Source organism: Emys orbicularis, chromosome 18 (assembly GCF_028017835.1).
Source record: "Emys orbicularis isolate rEmyOrb1 chromosome 18, rEmyOrb1.hap1, whole genome shotgun sequence".
Classification (NCBI taxonomy): domain Eukaryota; kingdom Metazoa; phylum Chordata; order Testudines; family Emydidae; genus Emys; species Emys orbicularis.
This window is the reverse complement of record NC_088700.1, coordinates 19,184,834-19,205,076: the sequence shown is the minus strand read 5'-3', so window position 1 is coordinate 19,205,076 and position 20,243 is coordinate 19,184,834. Positions and strand designations below refer to the sequence as shown.

General features: G+C 46.5%; 1 protein-coding gene across 1 annotated transcript in view; it reads left to right on the top strand.

The window, feature by feature from the left end:
- CACNA1B (calcium voltage-gated channel subunit alpha1 B) overlaps positions 1–20,243 on the top strand; it is a 502,784-nt gene that overhangs the window by 321,429 nt on the left and 161,112 nt on the right. Inside the window, exons 13-16 of the mRNA XM_065418603.1 lie at positions 1,699–1,811; positions 6,161–6,273; positions 14,252–14,383; positions 15,314–15,386. Of these exons, the coding sequence (XP_065274675.1) occupies positions 1,699–1,811; positions 6,161–6,273; positions 14,252–14,383; positions 15,314–15,386 (431 nt within the window). The remainder of the gene's footprint in view (positions 1–1,698; positions 1,812–6,160; positions 6,274–14,251; positions 14,384–15,313; positions 15,387–20,243) is intronic.

The window sequence follows — 20,243 nt, the reverse complement described above, 5'->3', positions numbered from 1 at the left end:
AAAAATCCAGCTGGATTTTTTCTGCCCCTTATGTCATGATAGGTGATTAAAAACTTTCCAATCAAAAACGTACCTGGCTGTTTTGTTGGTGATGCATGAGGCAGAATGGTACCCAACTTGCTGTCTCCGAGCTGTGTACGTTCTGCAGGGATAACAAAAGGAATCTGCTTTGAGTCAGTAGTAAAGTCAGCACCTTGGACACTGAATGCGCACAGGGTGCAGGTCTCTTGAATTAGGTGGTATCATTTTTACATATGGTAAAATTTGCAAAAGCACCTAAATCTCATTTTCAAAAATGCTTATATCATTTAGGCACCTATGTTCCGTTGACTTTCAATAGGACTTGGATTTCTAAGTGACTTAAGTGTGTTTGTGACTTAAATCACTGAGGCTAGGTCTACACTACCCGCCTGAATCGGCGGGTAGAAATCGATCTCTCGGGGATTGAATTATCGCGTCTCGTCGGGACGCGACAATCGATCCCCGAATCGACTCTCTTACTCCACCAGCGGAGGTGGGAGTAAGCGCCGTCGACTGGGAGCCGCGGAGGTTGATTTTGCCACCGTCCTCACAGCGGGGTAAGTCGGCTCCGATACGTCGAATTCAGCTACGCTATTCGCGTAGCTGAATTTGCGTATCTTAAATCGACCCCCCCCCGTAGTGAAGACCTGCCCTTAGTTATCAAAGTGCCATTGAAAGTCAATGGAACTTAGGCACATAAGTGACATAGGCACTTTTGAAAATAGGACATAGCTGCTTGTAAAAATTTTACTCATTGTCATTTTTAAGACCATAATCACACCTTGAAAAAGGTGATTTTTCAGCTATAGCATATCTAATTTAACCAATTATCTAAAGGGACTTAAAGGGACTCCTTGTTTGTGCTAGCAATACTTAGGATCACAGGTTTGTGCTAGCAATACTTAGGATCACATCTTTTTGCATATTTGAGCAAACTGGGTAAACTGCACATGATACTGTTAGATGCAACCATTGGAAGAATTTATCAAGGGGCATGGTGGATTCTCTATCCATGACCATTTTAAAATGAAGATTTGATGTCTTTCTAAAAGATCTGCTCTAGGAATTATTTGGGGAGAAGTTTTACAGGGGCGCTGGAACAATTTGTATAGTGGGGGCGCTGAGAGCCATTGAACCAAACTGTAAACCTTGTACATAATGGAAACCACTTCAAGCCAAGGAGTGTGGCAGCACCCCTAGTTCCAGCACATATAATGCTTTATAGCCTGTGTTATACAGGAGGTCAGACTAGATGATCACAATGGTCCCTTTGGAATCTGTGAATCTACCACCCATTTGAAAGAGTGATTGACAGGTCTGTGTAATTGTACATATGCAAAATATTATGGGTGGAGTTAAGGGAGGCCTTTATAAACAGCCCCTCACAAACCTCTTTCTCAAAATGCTTTTCCTAGAGGTGGACAGGATTTCTCAAAGCTCACATACCTAACTTCCCACGGCAGAGCTGAAACTGCTTCCTTTGTGCTTCTTGTACGATGTGCCTCCCATACGTGTATGCGGAAATAATTGTGTGAAAGGGTACTAAAGCAGTTACCTTCCCATTGCAGAGGAGTTTTCGCCCAGCAGGAGGCAGTCCATGCTGTGAAGCTGTTGCACTGCGTTATCTCAGCCTAGCAGGACCTCATTAACTGATTCAGCCTCTTTGCTGGCTTCTAGATTTTGCAGAGTTTGTTTTCCTGGGTCTGTTCCTTACTGAGATGTCCTTGAAGATGTACGGACTGGGGCCAAGAAATTACTTCCACTCCTCGTTCAACTGCTTCGACTTTGGGGTAAGTTGACATCAGCTACACAAACCAATGTGGTGTGGAAGCCCCTCCTTTGTTGAGTGATGTTATATGTTTATCAGTGAGTGCAAAGGCAATGATGTCCCATGGGCACATTTTACAGAGATTAGTTACTCCTCTCTCACTTCCCTGTATAAATCAAGTGAACAGTGAGATACAATGAGGAAACATGCCAGTCTGAATACACTTCCTCTAGGAATTGCCTCCTAAGAAACCCAGTAGCCAACCAGAACTGTATGTCTGTGGGAATTGTTTTCTGCTAAAAGCCCACATGGAGCCAGTTCTCATCAGCAGCCTCACTAAGTGCTCTAATACCAGGAGATGCCATTTTCAAGTTAGGGGTGTGTTTGTGTTTTAAATCATGTTTCCCTTTGCTCGGATTCCCTACCATCCTGTGGGTGACTTCCCCTCACGATACATGGGCAGTGAGTTTCAAAGTTCTGTGTCCATAATGAGGCGTATATAATAAAAGTGGCATGTTTGGGGGGAGATGCTGAGCATATGCCATTGATGTAAACATTTTTGCTCAGGCCCTCTGGAAAGACAGGACACTTCTATAGGTGTCTGTGGATATGGGTGTCTAACACAATGGGCTACATTCTGCCTACACATAGGCTTACACACCTTCTGTTGTCTTTAATGGGAATTGTGTACCTGGATCCTAAGAGAGTATCTGGGCTGCAATATTTCGTGTCGCTGGCACTCAAGATGCAGTCACCACCATAAAGGTTAGAGAGGGAAAAGAACAGCTGGGGCATCTCGTGTGTCCTCCAGCCAGTCTGAGGTGGACTTTACGTCTGACACCTTGGACGCTTAACTGACAAGATGCTGCGAGTGATTCCCTTCCCCCTCTGGGACTGAACTCACTGTTTCTGCACCGTTCCTCGACTGGGAAATGAATATTGAGACTCACTCCATTTCCCCTTTGGCAGGTGCCCACATCACAAATTCCACTCTCACAGCTGACTCTAATCAGCCCCTTTGTTGGCCATCTCAGCAGGGAGGCCAAGGACCGATTAGGCGTAGAGCCTGGACTAACCCCTTCTCTCTAGAGGGGGGCTGTTTGGAGCAGAACAAGGTCAGGAAAGGTGTGGTGTGTGTCGGGCAGCTGGCCGGGCTCCCAGCCCAGGAAGGACTAACACCATGCCACTCTTTCAGGAAACGGTTTATTAATTAAGATTTTAAAAGCCTCGCGAAGTCAGACAAAACAAAGCTATTCCCCAGACCAACACCGCCCCCGCCCCCTCTCTCAGGGCCAATCATAGGAGCCAGCCTTCCTCCTGCAGCCCCCCTCAACCCCAACTGAGCTTTCTCAGCTCTTCATTGGATCACCTGACCTCTTCCCAGCTGGGGCTGACGGGCCCTAGAGCCCCTGCTGCTTAACGGGGTAAACCACCCTGTTACATGTGGGAAGCATCAGGTGTACTTTGCGGGGCTGGAAATCCCTTACCTTTCACTGACACTGCGAAAAGAAACCAACAACAACAACAACAAACCCCTGACACAACATATCAAATATGCCTAAACTTGGCGATTTTCATGCTAAAACGTAACATTTAGGGCTAGCTGTGCGGACACCATCCCCCAGTTCTGTGGGAGCAAACTGTCATGCAAATAATTGTGTGTGTGGCATTGCATCTGCAACTACTTGCACCCACAGTTTAAGTCACCTTGATGGCTACATTCCTGATTTTGGGATGTAATCAGGGACTTCAGTGAACATCACCTGAACTAAAAGCAACAAGCTGTTGTGGGCATAATTTTGTGCCTGCAAAAACGAAGGTTCTGCTACGGCTGGACTGAAAATTTGGTTGGGATTTTCAAAGACTTCTAAGGGAGTTGGCCAGGGCCGGCCCTAGACCAACTGGTGCCCCAGGCGAGGAGCTTGTTCAGTACCCTCTCCATTTGTTAAACTTTTGAATACCTTATTTTTTTTATTGCATTTGTAGCCCATTTCATGACTCTGATGCATGATTTGCATGCGTGATTTATCCCCGTCATATAAGACGATAAAACTTGCTTACTAGGATCTGTAAATCTGTATTTAGTCATGCTATATATAAGCAGTCTGGAAGGTTCCACAAAGATCCCAGAACATTCTAGGAGGTTACTAAAAACGAATCCACATACGGAATACCTGAAACATTTTACTTCAAACATTCTATTTTCCCTTTTGTCGCTAACAACCAAAACAGCACTCTGAGCCTGGCGCCCCCCAAGCCTGGCACCCCAGGTGGTCACCTGGGTCACCTACCTCTAAATCCGGCCCTGGAGTTGGCACCCAGCTCCTATTGAAAGTCAACGGGAGTTAGGCGTTTAACAACCTGAGACGCCTTTGAAAATTCCAGTCTGTGTGAGCTGTGTCAAGAAAATAAGCCCGTTTTGTAACACTTTAATTTGGCTTTTAATTAACCTAAATTTATCACTGCCTCATTTTTTGTCAAGTTCTAGTGAAAGATGCTGGATTGATGTTCTCTATCCCCCACACAGGTACTGCATGGGCCACAATATGGCAAGCTTCACCCTCACTGCCTGCTAATTTCCCGTCATTTATTTCATAAAAGGCATTGTTAATCAGAATGCTCCACCCACAAGGAACAAAAACTTATACCCGATCTTGTGGGATGAATTATTTAAGAATTTTATATTAAACACAGAAGAAATCCACTGGGCTTTTGTTCATGCCATGCTGAATGAAGCACTGGTAATAAGTTTCACAGACTGGGATTCCCAGGAGGGAGTGGGTTTTGAGCACTTTTCTTATTCTTCCCATTTTAGAGAGTCCATTGGGAACCCACCACTATCTATGTTTCTTCTCCCGCACCCACCTTCCCACTCCCCAAATTAATTCCGTTTCTTCACCCCCTTTGGAACAGTACACAGTTCTGTAGTCAGTTTAGTTTGACAAACCATTGAGATGAAACAGTTCAAAAGCAAAGAGCGAAACAACAAAACAGAGACATTGGCCCCGGGGAGGGGTCGTCTGGTGGAGTCTTGTGTGAAGTTACTCCCAAGAGGTCATTTTAATATGGCAAGAAAATTAATTATCAATTTAAAACTCAGAGGGTCTGGGGGAAGGTTTCACTGATGCATGATGGATCCCTAGAAAGGATACACAGTGGAGGAGAGGAGAGTTGGGTTCTGCTCAAAAGGAGCTGGAATGCTGTACACAAATGGTGTTTTCAGGGTGTCGACAATCTCATATCATCACTCTGGTGTGGTAACTGGCACAGGTCTGTCTATTCACCTTGATTTTCTGTGAAAATTGCATTCCATGGTAGAAATAAGCCCCTTGTGCATTTCAAGGCAATTATTGTGCTTCTCCATCGCTAAAGTGTCTCAACCTTTGGTCTTGCCTGAAGCTAGATATAAAGGCTAAGAAATGCTTGTCTTACCTTATTACCTAAACAGTAACCTAGCGTTTATATAATTCCCCTTTACTATAATGCATTTTTCATTACTATAATTTCTCCCTATTTGCACTACATTTCATTGAAAGTCCCTTTGAATCTTAGGGTTTGTACTATTGCATAGCTGCCAACATTTTAACAAAATATGTCCAGAGACAATTCTGTAAATATCTCAAGGCCGGGGGCTGCTGAATGGTTGGATGCGAACTCTAGTGGATTTTAAGGATTTTTATTTAACTGCAAGTATCTTAATTAACCAGCATTTTAAAGGTTCTGATCAGAGAGATGCTTCCAGTCGATTTTACATCATGATAATACTTAGCTCCTATACGGTGCACACTCGTGAGCCCAGCTGTGCCCTTACTCATGGGAGTAAGGGGGTGTACGGAGACACTTCACATCCCTGTGGGGGCTGCCCATATGCACAGTTTGGGGATGGGCACAGCTTCTGCCTGACTGCTATCCCCAGTCTTGTGCAAGTGGGCACTGGTGGGGAGTGGGAGGAGCCTTGGCTGTGACCTCACAAGAGTCACAATACACCAGCCAACACACAGAACTGGTGCAAAGGGGGAAGCAATCTGCACCACCCGAAGGGCTCATGTATGGTGATTCTGCCACCACAGCAAGGGAGAAGCAAACAGCAGACTGTGACTTTGAGTTGCCGTCCTGCTCCGGGGCAGTGCGATGACATGCCGCCCCTTTCTCCGGCTGGATCGCACATTTACAAAATTAGCACCATTATGTCTGAGAGTTTGGGCTTCCTTGCTGTTTCCTTGATTATGCAAATTATACTGGCAGCCCCTATTAGAATCCAATCACAGGGCAGGAGCTGTCTCCTCTTTGGTCCCTAGCCCTTGTGGGAGGACCCAAAGCCCCAGCCGGTTATGCAACCATTTTCCCTTTTAAAATGGCTTGTTCTTGCAGGTGATAGTGGGGAGCATTTTTGAAGTGATTTGGGCAGCAGTGAAGCCAGGTACCTCATTTGGCATCAGTGTATTGAGAGCTCTTCGACTGCTGAGGATTTTCAAAGTAACCAAGTAAGTCCAGGTTCCTTTTTCGCTCCCTTTGGCTATTTAGCTCGACATTGCCCGCTTGCCTTGCACACTCCTGTTATAAAGCCATGTAGAATTCGGGCCCCAGCAGTAACTTCTGCTTCTGTCCATCCCCCTTACACTGCCAAGCATGAACTGCGATTATCGGATGTGAGTGCTACCAACACCCATGTCAGCCAAAGCGGGTGATTGTTGCTACAGCTGAATAAGTCATGAAGATGAAACTACTCCCCTGCAGAGGACAAGACTAAGATTTGCCAGCACAACAGCAGGAGGAAGCTAGTGCTGCCTGTACTGTACCTAATCTAGGAGTGTATTGAGGTCTTCAGTTTCCAGGGTTGTGAATCTGGCACTTTTGTGATCCAGTAGAGTTTGGTGGACGAACCTTTTCACTTGTTCTTCTGACATGTCAGGTTACTATGCGCTGGAATTAACAAACAGCAGTTGTGCAATTTGTAATCGATTGCTGCAGGATGTTAAAGTTGTAATGTTGAGCTAACTGAAAAATGGTATGGGCATTCGTGCCTGTTTTGTTTTCCCCCCCACAAACAAGTTTGCCCCTCCCTTCCTTCCTCTCTTTAATTATCTCTTTGTATTAACAAGAGGAGTATAGCAGCCAGGTGAGTGTTGGGGCAACTCAGCTCTGGTCAGTTAGCCTCACCTACCACATCTCTGCAGGATTGGGGATGCAGAGCAAACAAACTGTCTTGCAGTAAAAGGTATGTTCTTAACTCAGGTTAGCTAATGCACGTTAGCAAACTTTGGTTAAAATAGTGACAAAGACACAGCACTCAGCTTTTAACTTGGATTACCGGTTCTAGTTCAACGCCAGGCCCCCAAGGGTGTGTCTACACTGCAGCTGGGAATGACCCTTCCCGCTCAGGTAGACAGACGTATGGTGGCGGGGCTTGCGCTAGTATGCTAAAAGTAGCTGTGTGGACGTTGCGGCAACGGCAGAGGCTCAGACAAACCACCTGAGCTCAAGCCCCGTCTACCCCCCGGGGCAAGCTCAGGTGGCTCGCCTGAGCCCCTCCCTGGTGCTCCAACATCCACACAGCTATTCTTAGCGCACGAGCATGAGCCCCTCTCTACCACAAGTCTGTCTACCCGACCAAGCTCCCTCCCGGCTACAGTGTAGACATATCCCTGCAGAGTTGAAGTCGAGCTGCTAACCCAAGTTAAAAGCTGAGTGTGACGGGTTGACCCCTTGGGAAGTCACCTGATGTGCTGCAATTCCACTGACTCTACCTGTTCTGCCAGCCTGGGCCCCCTTTACCCTGTCTTGCTGTGCCAGGCTCTTAAAACCTCCTCCAACACACACAGGCAGGGCCACACCCAGCTGCAGATCAGCTCTGGGAAGACTCAGCTTAAGGGACTTGCTCCAGCACTTAGATGTCCACCTCCCTTGGAGCGCAGCCCCAAAGAGAGATTCTGAAATTCGCCTCTTCCCTCAATGTGGAAGAGGGCTGTGCATAGAAATTTTGAAATTCTATGCCCCCAGTTAGAAATTGCATAAACTGGGTTACATTATAACCCAGAAATAAATGTATTAACTATAACAGGTGTATTTTAAGTCGTTAAGGAGGTAGCAGACAGAACAAGGCTGATTACTAAGAAAATAAAACAGAGCACGCAAACTAAGCTTAATACACTAAAGAAACTGGTTACATGTGAGTTCTCAACCCTAAATGTGGTTCTAATAATCTTCTTCACAGGCCAGACGTCCTTCCAGCCTGGGCCCAGTTCTTTCCCCCTGTTCAGTCTTAGACTATGTCTACACTTGCCATTTAAAACGCAAAATGTCCCTTTTTTATGCTAAAACCATGGGAGCGTCTACATTTGTTAATGACTTTTTGCGGTGAAACTCAGAAGTTTCACCGCAAAAAGAAAACCACCTTCATGAGAGGCATACAGCTCTTACAGCTGTTTTTTTCACGCTGTTGTGAAAGTGAAGACACGTTCTACCAGTGTAAACACCTTTTGGCCTCTGGAGGATATCCCACAGCTCCAAAAGTGACCACTCTGGCCAGCATCTCCGCTGCTCTGACGCCAGGTAAACAGATGTCCGCCCCTTCCCTGTTAGCCCCGGGAAGTTTGAAACTCACTTTCCCTTCGCTTGTAGATGTGGCAGGGGGTTTAAAAAAAATGCCACGAAAGAAACAAGGAAGTAATGGGGCTGCTGGGACATGAAGCAGGGCAGCACGGGGCACTGAGCAGAGACCCAGAATGCCTTTCGCACCCCCCCCCCAAGACCTATCCAGAGAGCTGCACTGTGGGATAGCTGCCCTACAGCACTGCTCTCATCGGCAATGGAAGTGCTGCTAGTGTAAACACTCTCTGATGCCTGAGGAATTAAGTACACAAACCAGCACTTTTCTTTCACCGGTTCCCTATCACTGATGAAACTTACAATGCAAAAACTTTGCAAGTGTAGCCATACCCATAGTTGTTTCCAGCAGTCATCTTGGGTGGGGTAGCAGGGGAGAACTCACGACCTGGATTGCCTCACTCCCCACCTTTAAATAGGATTTGCGTAAGGCGGGAATCCTTTGTTTCCTAGTTTGACCCCGGTTCCCTTACAGTGGAAAGTTACAAGAAGTCCCAGGTAATGTTTTAGCATCAGGTGACAAGACCACCTGACCCTGTATGGCCCTGGTGGCCATTCTTCACAGGCTGACCCACAGGTTCACGGGAAGACTAAGCTCTTTTACAGTCCATTGTCCTTGTTGATGGGCCATCTGCCCTGTCTGACTTTTCCATTGTTGTACCTGAAGTGTTGGCAGTGGGCGTCACCCAAAGTAGCATAGTTGAAATACAGATACATAGATACAGAAATGATACATACACACAAATAGGATAATGGCATTCAGTAAATTATAACCTTTCCAATGATATCTCACATGAGCCATCTTGCATAGAGTATATCAGTTATGTCATATTCATATCATAGGCATATTTTCATAAAGAATATGGAATGACACGCCATACTGAGTTGCCATCTCTTTGCTGCTATTTTAACCTGTTAGCTAACCCGAGTTAGGAACACACCTTTCTTTGCTGTGTAGACACACCCTTAGAGTTATCTGGCTTTTTACATGTTGATCGTTCTGCGGCTCCAACTTTCACCTGTAAGTGTCTGAGGAAATCCAAATGTTGACACTTTCTGGGAAGGGTGGGGAGCTGGAAAAATTGTAGGTTCTCAGCAGAAAAGAAATGTCCTGAAGGGGCAGCAAGCTCCAGAAAAGTGCTCAATCAAACCAGCACCACACATCTGACCATGAGCTAGTTGAGAAAGTTAGCAAAGCAAGAGCTCCAAATGCTACATTGCTGCTGTCTGGTTCTCATTACAGCCTCACCCTGTGCTAATTCTTTCCTTTTTGCCTGGCTTTCACTGCAATCTTTCCCTGAAGCATCCTGCCCTGGGATTTTTGCCTCTAATCTGTTCAGCGGAAGGCAGGGGCACACCATCCTGCTCTGAATAATTGGGGGTATTACACCTTTTGATTTGGAGGCTTTTTCTTCCATCAGCACAAGCCGGGAAGATTGTAAAAAGCAGAGCGACACGGTGGTTAGAAAGTTAAATTGCAGCAGGCTGAAAAGGTCACAGCAGGATGGCACGTCACTACCGTGAGTGGGAATGCAGCCCAAGAGGCACAGAAATTCAGAGAGAGGAAGACAAGGAGAAAATAGCTCAACATAATTTCCTCCTTGTCAAGATGTAATGGGAACTGGCAACTGTAGAAATTTAACTCCTTGTTACAGCCCTGGGGCCTGTCATCAGTCCTAGATGGGTGCTGAAATGACCCGGGTATGCCCAGCGACTCTGGATAATCCAGCCACCTGACCTGTGTGTTTGCTGCCCAGTCATGTTAACTGAGAAATACCAGCCTGAGGCAGGCAGCAGCATGAGGCAGGGAAAATTCCCTTGGAGAACTTTCTGTCCTGGACTGTGGTCATGAAAACCCCTGTCTCTCCATCAGAGCAATTTAGCCTCTTTTTAGGGTCTAAGCCAGGGGTGGGCAAACTTTTTGGCCTGAGGGCCACATCAGGGTTCCAAAACTGTATGGAGGGCTGGGTAGGGAAGGCTGTGCCTCCCCAAACTGGCTGGCCCCCGCCCCCTATCCGCCCCCTCCCACTTCCTGCCCCCTGACTGCCCCCCTCAGAACTCCCAACCCATCCAACCCCCCGGCTCCTTGTCCCCTGATCGCCCCTCCCAGAATCCCCCGCCCCTAACCGTCCCCCCCGGGACCTCACCCCCTATCCAACACCCTCTGCTCCCTGTCCCGACTGCCTCGACCCCTATCCACACCCCCATCCCCTGACAGGACCCCGGGATTCCCATGCCTATCCAACCGTCCTCTGCTTCCTGTCCCCTGACCGCCCACCCCCCCAGAACCTCCGCCCCATCCAACCGCCCTGTGCTCCCTGTCCCCTGACTGCCCCCCGGGCCCCCTGCTCCTTATCCAACCCCCCCCCCCGCCTCCTTACCGTGACGCTCAGAGCAGCATGTCTGGAAGCCGCGCCGCCCGGCCGGAGCCAACCACACTGCCGCGCTGCCTGGCAGGAGCTCGCAGCCCTGCCGCCCAGAGCGCTAGCGGCACGGCGAGCTGAGGCTGCAGGGGATGGGGGACAGCAGGGGAGGGGCCGGGGGCTAGCCACCCCAGCCGGGATTTCAAGGGCTGGGCAGGAAGGCATTAATGGGGGAATCTCGAGTAGGAGTAGAGAGGTTATTTTAGCTCTGTGTTTGGCACTGATGTGACTGCTGCTGGAATAGTATGTCCAGTTCTGGTGTCCATAGTCCAAGAAGGATGTTGATAAATTGGATGGGGTTCAAAGAAGAGCCATGAGAATGATTAAAGGTTTAGAAAACCTGCCTTACATTGATAGACTCAAAGAGCTCAATCTACTTAGCTTAACAAAGAGAAGGTTAAGGAGTGATTTTGATTAGTCTATAAATTCCTACATGGGGAACAAATAGACTCAAAGACTTAAAGGCCAGAAGGGACCATCATGATCATCTAGTCCAGTGGTTCTCAAACTTTTGTACTGGTGACCCCTTTCACACAGCAAGTCTCTGAGTGCGACCCCCCCATATAAATTAAAAATACTTTTTATATATTTAACACCCTTATAAATGCTGGAGGCAAAGCAGGGTTTGGGGTGGAGGCTGACAGCTCGCGACCCCCCATGTAATAACCTCTCAACCCCCTGAGGCGTGCCAACCCCCAATTTGAGAACCCCGATCTAGTCTGATCTCCTGCACGTTGCAGGCCACAGAACCTCATGCACCCACTCCTGTCGTAGGCCCATATAGTTGTTAATCTTAAATCTAGGAAAGAAAGTTATAACACGATCCAATGGCTGGAAGTAGAAGCTAGATAAATTCAGACTGAAATAAGGCGTAAATTTTTACCAGTGAGTGTAATTAACCATGGGAACAATTTCCCAAGGGTTATGGTGGATTCTCCATCGCTGACAATTTTTAAATCAGGACTGGATGTTTTTCTAAAAGATCTGCTCTAGGAATTATTTTGGGGAAGTTCCCTAGCCTGTATTATGTAGGAGGTCAGACTAGATGATCACAATGGTCCCTTCTGGCCTTAGGCTCTGTGAATCTATGAATTCAAAATAGCTTTTGAGAAATTTCCTTCAATTTTATTAATTTTTTTTTAAAGTTAGTGTTTGAAATCTAAATGAAATGTTTGTCAACCTGAAACAACATTTTTTTTTTTTTTAACTTTTTGATTTGCTGAAAGATTTGAAAAATTCTGGGTTTGGGACAGCCCGAAACAATTAAAAAAAAAATCAGAACAGGCAGCACACCAGAAAATCAGTTATTCACCCAGCTCTGCTTGCTGGTAGATGGTGGAGAAGGGAATGGTGTTCTAGGAAAAGAACTGGAAAAGTGGAACAGAGAAAAGTGAAGGAGGAGTGGGTAGAAATAGAATAATTAGGAGCCTGTATGAAAGCCAGCTTCCTCTGTAAGCTGTTTTATGGAGTTGTGGTGGGGGGAACAGACAAATCATCTGGCACCCTTCTTCCACACCCTACAACAGCTGCTCTGCAGTAAGGATTTCAGGTTAAGGGCCTGTCCCCCATAGCCCAGGTGGAAACTGTGGAGCAGGACTGCCATCAGGAACCCAGGCTCTGTGTGGTAGCTTCCTGGTCTGGAGAGAGGAAGTGATAGAAGTAACTGGAGAAAAAGGAAAGAGAAAGAGCTGGAAAAATTCCTGCTTGCTATCCCAAAGTGATCAGAAAAACTTGAAGGGAATGTCTACACCGCACATTAAGCCTGGGCTCTGACTCAGGTTTGAGGCCAAGCCCCTCTTCTGTCCACACACCAATCATAGAACCACAGGGTTAAAAGGGGCCGCAAGGGTCATCTAGTCTAACCCCCTGCCAAGGTGCAGGATTTGTTGTGTCTAAAATCAGTCAGACTCAGGTCAGCAAGCACTCAGCACCCAGGTTTTAGAACCCTGCTTAGGTCAGAGCCTGAGTCCCACTGAGCCTCGGGGTCCAAGACCTGCCATTTTGCAGTGTGGACGCAAATCAAACCACAGACCTGAATAAGAAGGTCTGAATAGTGCTGTATGGACATGTTAGCACAGCTACGGTAAGCCTGGGTTTGCAATGCAATATGAATGCTCAAGCATGGGCTTGGAAACTCCATGTCCACAAGCACAGGTCCCACAGCCGTAGGTTTACAATGTAAACCTAGATAACAGCATATACAAAGGTTTAAATCCCGATCTCCCATTGTGTGCTCTAACCCTGTTGTTTCTCAGGCTCGTCTGTCTAACTGGAGATTGTTAAAGAGATCCTCAGCTTTAATAGCTCTATCTGCATTTTCTGATTCATTAGTTTTCCTAATATAAACGTTCCCTGCTTGTTCTCAGCAGGATAATAAAATAAAGAGAGAGTGCCATTTCTGTACATCCTCTCAGGACCTCCTTTATTTAGCCTGCCTCTTCCACCCTTGTGTGTGTGTGTGTGTGTGTATGTATGTGCCCATAATGACAAGGGATGGAATAAATCCAGGATGACCTGGTGGGGATAAGAGCAGATGGAACAGCAGTGCCTGGCCAGGTGGACCCTGCTGTATGGAGGTCATGAGCTGAGGTATGCTCTCCTTCCTTGAGTTCTTGTCCACAATTTGCACAATTTAGGGGTTTGATGCAGTGAGGTTAATTTTCAATCATGACTGCCTGCTAAATAGGATGGCCAAATCCCCCTTAAGTGCTCACATTCTATGCCTAAAAGTCTGTTTCAATTTAAATGCCTGAATGTGAGATTTTTTTTTTTTTAGGTCTGTCTGTGGAAATCAGGCATGAAACAGTTGAAAGTTCATGTTTAAATAACTTCCCAAACAACATGGTGGGGGGAATCAGGCTCCTATGGAAATGAACCATTCAGTCCTGGCTCCAGTCTTACCAAAATGACTAGTTCACAGTCCCCGCCAATTCATTCTGGCCTTGGCCTTATCAGTAAATCCTCATTCTTGGCATTCCCAACAGTTGGTATGTGTAGTAATGGAAAGGAAAATGCATGGGATTATATACTGTAGGGAACAGACCTATACTGCAGAGAGGATGAGCTAAGGAATGCTGCATTGTTTAGAACATTTAAAGTTAGATTGGACAAAGCACTGCAGAATTCATGGGAGGTGACTATTCTCCGCAGGCAGGCATTTGCTCAGGAGGTGCTTTCCATCTCTGACTTCTCTGATTCTGTGTGTTATTTTGCTATCTGATAGACTCAAGTGGGCCACATTGTTCTGCTGGCATTACATCAGTGGAGAGTTTGGCCCAGATGAATTGAAGGAGACTGTTCAGCTTGGACTGTGTCCCATAGAACACTCATCATCAGGTCCCTTTTAAAGAGCTAGATCGTTTTAATCTCTCCCGGAAGTGGCCCCTCCTCACCCCGTGACACTAATGGTTGGTTGCTTTGATTTACAACCTAGATACTGGAACTCCCTAAGGAATCTGGTGGTCTCCTTGCTGAACTCCATGAAATCCATCATCAGTTTGCTCTTCCTGCTCTTCCTGTTCATTGTGGTGTTTGCTCTGCTGGGAATGCAGCTCTTTGGAGGACAGTAAGTGTAGTGTGTTGCTCATATCAAAGCAGTCCCCGAGGAAGGCAAAAGGCTGACGGGGACTGGATGGCTCAGAGGATTTGCAAATCTGGTTTAAATTCTTTCATGTGGAAAATTTTCCTATTGGAACATAGTTTTATCAAACCTGAGATTTTTTTTTATGGGACAATGCCAGTTTCTATGAATAATTTCAGTTTTCCAAAGTGAAATGTCAAAACAAGCATTTTTGTTGCAAATTGACATTTTGAAAGAAACGAAGAGCATTTGTTTCGTTTAAAGATAAATTTGTCATTTTGTTCTTTAAAAAAATAATCTAAACAAAATGACATTTGATGTTGAAATGTCCATTCATAGTTTCATTTAGTTTATTTTCAGTTGGATATTTCTGATTTAAAACTTTTGTTCCACAACATTTTTCAGTGTTTTGATTTTTCCATTCCCATTTAGGGATGGAAATTAATTTCAAAATGTTGGAATTTCCAGTGAGACGAAAATGCCATTTTCTTAACTGTTCTGCTAAACACACCTCTCTTGGGTCATGTCTGCACTGCACTTTCGGCGGTAAAAACACACCCCGGACCGACAAAAGTTTTACTGACGAAAAGCGTCGGTATGGACAGCGCTGACAAAGCTACTGCCCCTCATTGGGGGTGGTTGTATTTTGTTGGCGGGAGAGCTCTCTCCCGCCGACAAAGAGCAGCTACACTGTGTGCCTGACAGTGGTGAGGCTTTAGCGGCATAGCTCTGAGGCTGTAAGCTGCGCAGTGTAGACATAGCCTTACTTAACATACCGCATCCCTTCCTGAAACTGACCAGATTATCTCTATGTGGAGCAAATGTTGTCTTCTGACTCTGGCGATAGAGAATTATGAGAGCATAGATATTTTTTTCCTGCACTGTTTTAATTTTTAATTTTTATTTCCTGCTTAGGTTTAATTTCCAAGATGAAACACCGACCACAAACTTCGATACGTTCCCTGCTGCCATCCTCACTGTGTTCCAGGTAAAGCTTCCTCCTTTATGGGGTGTGCGCTAGAAAGGAACATGTAGACATCTGTCGGTTCCCGATGGAGGAGATGTCCCTCAAGCTATCTGGAATTTAGGAAAGGAGAAAGTCATTTTTGTTTGCTCATCGCCAACTGTTTATTAGAGAAGAACTGCTCACAATGTGCTGTGGGATTATATTGCACACATTTACCAGTGAAATGATCCATTAAAATAAATGCTGAGGGGCTCTTTGAAATTCAGGCAAACAGAATTCTTTTACGGGGAAAATGGACGGTCACTTTGCACAGACAAAGCATAATCCAAGGACTGGAGGAGGCCCTCCAGCGTCCTTCATGAGGTCACCTCCACAATACCTTACACTGCAGTGGGACTACTCGTGTGTTGTCCTCTGCACAGCATCTATAATGGCATAATGTAGCAACTGAGCACACAATGATCCGCTTCCATTTCCTCCGGCAGTTGCCATACGTTCATGAGGAGAGTTGCTGGAGAAGGGCCTGAGGCAATGAGGAAATAATATAGCATTTTGCACTACCAAGGTTGCAGGATAAGATTGGATAAGAATTAAAATCAGTGGGGGAGCCAGGAAAGACTCATCAACCTTAGGCAACACAATGGGATGGTCTGGGAGAGCTGCAGCTCAGGTTTTAAGGCCCTGATTCTGCAGCTGCTCCATGCCTGACATTATTACAGAATCACTTGCTTAGTTAGAGAAACGGGAGTGATGCGCCCCGTTCTGTTTGAAACAGCAAGTGAATTTTCATTTGCCGTTGGGAGACCCATGAACGTAGGGGCACAAGCTCGGCATGGATGTCATTTACCACTCGGTTCACTGTACATCCATTTTTGCTGGAGATGGGCTCAATCTGAGAAGTTCGAATTTGGATCCAGACCCAAACGTCCCCAAAGTTGAGTGATGCCCGGATTGGACATTCCAGTTCACAGTCCTCCAAAGGAGTCTTGTGGTTAAAACAGAGAACGAGATCTGGGTTCTATTCACAGGTCGGCCACAATTTCAGTGAGTAACCTTGGGTAAGCTGCTTTGCTATGGCCCTCAATTCCCCCAGATGTGAAGGGGGGGTTATATTACTCAGCTTGCTGAGATGTTGCAAAGCTTACTGCGCTCATATTTGCAAAGTGCTTTGAGGTTCTTCCAAGGCAAGATCCTATAGAAGAGCAAAGGTACTGTGACAGAGACGGGACTGAGCTGAAAAGCGTAGCTCCAGATATGAAAATCCCCAGACTCTGGTGGAGTTTTGGTTTAAGCCAATTGTTACCTGGTGGGAAATTTTATAGTACTTGCTTTCCACTCACATGATAAAGACACTGGGCAATAGGGCTTCTGTGGGATGAGAGTGAGTCTTTGCAGATCAGTTATGAAATTTATGTAAAAGTAAGTGTAAAATGGCAACACAAGATAAACTCAGTGAAATTTTGAAGCGAGCTTCTGCTACCCTGTTCATTCTGAAGAAGTAATTTGATGTCATGTTTCCCCCCACCACACACACAACCATTCAGAACACTGTAATAAGGGCTCCCCAAACCCAGCATTAGACCTTGCCCCTGCCTCAGTTTCCCTACTCTCCTACAAGCCAGTGGGCCAACTCACTGGCCAGTGCATCTATGGCTACGTCTATACTTGGAGCCGGGGGTGCGATTTCCAGCTGGCATAGACATATCCAAGTGTAGATGTAGCCAATGACACTCCCACCAGCGTCAGTTTTTCAGTCCCTTTTTCCCAGCAAAGCATTTATTGCTCAGACACAAATATAGATCAACATCAGTTGAAACAGGTAAACCACCTCCTGCCCCCAGCCCCTCCTAAGGCCACAGAGAGCTTCTGCTGTAGCCCACACAGCACGTATCCCCAGCCAGGTCTTTCACCTAGCTGGCACAGCAAGCCCTCCCTTCCCGATCCTTTCCTTGATCTCCAGTCTGCTGTAGGAGCCACTCTACTCCCTTCAGCTCTCCCTCTGAACTCAGGCTGCCCTTTGTATCTCAGCAGGAGTGTTTGAGTCTCCATGTCAGTCGTCTACCATGTGACCCAGGGCATTGTAGCAACTTGCTACATCTCTGTACTCCAGCAATCGGCTCAGCAAGAAATGTTTACAACAACCATAGACACAGAGGCTGTTTATAAACCAGAAAAACTTCAGTGGCTGTCCATGCAGCACTACTTGAGGGTTGCCACTTAAATAATTATACGTTGCTAGCTGGTAAGAGGTAGGCCATTGACGGGTGCCTGAGGGGATGTGGAATGTTGGAGACAGGATGCTATTGAACTTTGGCTCTGCTGAGGGATGTTTTGTTCAGTGGCTGAGCTCTCTAAGTACTGACCTCAGTGACCCTCTGCTTTTGACCACTCTAGCTGTCTTCTTTTCTGAGTCAAGCTTTGCATGGGTGTCTGATGCTGGGTTTAAATTCATTCAGGTCCCGGTTCAGAAAGCATCCCCATTCAGGACAGCACCTTAAGTACGCGCTTCAGTGCTTTCCTGAATTGGCATCCCAGGCTTTGACATCACTAACACGCACTAGTCAGTCCAGTATTATTATGGAGCAGATTTTAAAAGCTATTCTTATTCTATCATCTGATGGCTGTTCAGCCAAACCTTTGCATTCAATACTGAGCAGTGCCGGCCAAACTAATCACCACAGACAATCTGGTAAGTTTTGCCCATTGATCTTTCTGCAAACGTTCCATAAAACAAACTTGGACGTTTGTGACTTTTTTCCATATTTCAAATGATCTGGCAAATAGTGTGAGTTCCTCACAGATCATTTCCCACAGCTCTTCACTAGTCGTGATTTGCTATGCAATCTGTGATTGGCTTCCTAAGTCACATGATATTTCTGCTTCCTGGCTGGGTGACTCCAAAAGCCACAAATAGCTTTCCAGTATGGTTGCCAACCCCCCAGGATTGTTCTGGAGCCTCCAATTGTCAGGTGATGAAACCTCCAGGAATAACCTCCAAACAAAACTGGCAACCCTGCTTTTTCCAGTTGACCCCTAAACACTCCCATCCTGATTTTTCATGCATATGCCTGTTTCCCCAGCTTCTCTTTCCATGAACATTCTTGTGAACCAAATTCACTCACATGAATGGACCTGGAAAGCAAAATGAAAGCAGATGCACATTCATGGGAATTATTTGAACAAGTGTTTGTGAATCCTGTTTTTCAGAACTCATCCAGCACTAGTGCTGAGAGACCAATGGCCAGAGTCAGTTACTCAAGTTACACTGATGTAACTGAGACCAGAATCTCTGTCCCTAAGTGGTCATTAGGATATACACACTGCACTATATTTGCTAGTCTGCCATAAGAATCATCATTGTATCTCAGCCAGAGCCTTTCCCGAGGTCAGGAGCTGGTGGGCAGTCTGAAATTTGAAATTCTTTCTAGTATATCGTGCACACGTGGGTCTTGATTGATCATATTTATTTTCTTACTAAATACAGACCATTCAAACTTTCTATTAGTGGGTTGGAGTACTGAATTCCAAAAAACATTTCCTAATGCACTAAGAAGCACTATAATTAAAATCCCCCATACGGGGCAATCAGAATGCTAGGTGCACAAATTTCAGAGTGCTGAAAACACAAAGAAAGTTGTTGAAAAACGGGGATGGCAGAGGCTCAGAAGAGTGAAAGTTTTGATGTGGAATGAGCACCTAGTAGCTGTGATGCTTATCAAAGCCTGAGACAAATTCATTAGTCACTGTTTGTTTAGCTATTATTCATGTACTATTTATTGTTATTGTGTCTGCATCCAAAGTCCTCAAATCAGGATCCGGGTCCCATTGTGTTGTGCCCTGTACAACCACATAGGAAGTCACAGTCCCTCACCTACGAACCCAAGGTTCCGCCTCCTTCCGATTATGTTCTTCATTTAGATTCTGTGTTGGGTTTTGTGTTTCTCTGGCCTGGTGGTTGCTGTCTGCAACATTTGGCTGTCTGTGGCGCCTTGTGGTCAAAGACGGCAGGGAGCAGCAGGTGCTGACCAGACCCCTGTGTAACCCACACACCTTCTGGTGTGGTGTTCTGTCCCATCTAGTGGCAGTGAGACCACTTAGAGAGAGAGAGAGAAAATGAGTCTGCTCTACAGCCTTAGCTAACAGCCAGTTGGCTTTTAGCTCATGTGGTAGAGGCTCATGCACTAAGCTCCCGAGGTCCCGGGTTTGATCCGATCCAGCCCGCCGACGAACTGGGGTCTGTTGGCGTTACACCTGCACCTGCTGTTACTGACAAACCAAGATGGTGGGGCTACCAAGTGTCCAATGTCTCCTGTGACGCTTGTCTGCCTCAGCCCCATCGCATCTGCCTGGAGCCCTGTAGGATCTAGTAGGGAGGCAACAGGGATCCTCCAGGTTACTAGGGCTGCTGTAAGGGTAAATTGTAGCTTAGCTGCCTCTTTCCCTCCACTCTCACTGCTCCCCGGCTGGAGCCAAGCTGCATGGAGCAGCCAGGAGGAGGAAGCAGCTGTGGCTGGTAGCCTGGTGCAGTGCTGCTGGCGAGGGAGAAGGGTGGGTAGAAGAGGGGACAGATGGAGAATGGGGCAGGCGAGTAGGAAGCAGGTTCCACGGTTGCTCCACGAGGCTGCTGGGTGGTGCTTGCTGAGCAAAAATCCAGATGGCCTCGCTGCTCAGCCTGTTGTCACTCTGCCAGGGCAAAGCATGGAGCCGAGATGAGAGCAATGGCTGGTTGAAAAAGAAGGTGAGGGATTCGCTGCTGGGCTCTGCCTCCCTTCCATTGCCAGCACACCCACTTCCTCCAGCTGCACCCTGGTACCTCCTCAGCATCCTTCCAGCTACTCCAACACCTGCCAGCTAGCTCCCCTCACCCCTCAGCTCCCC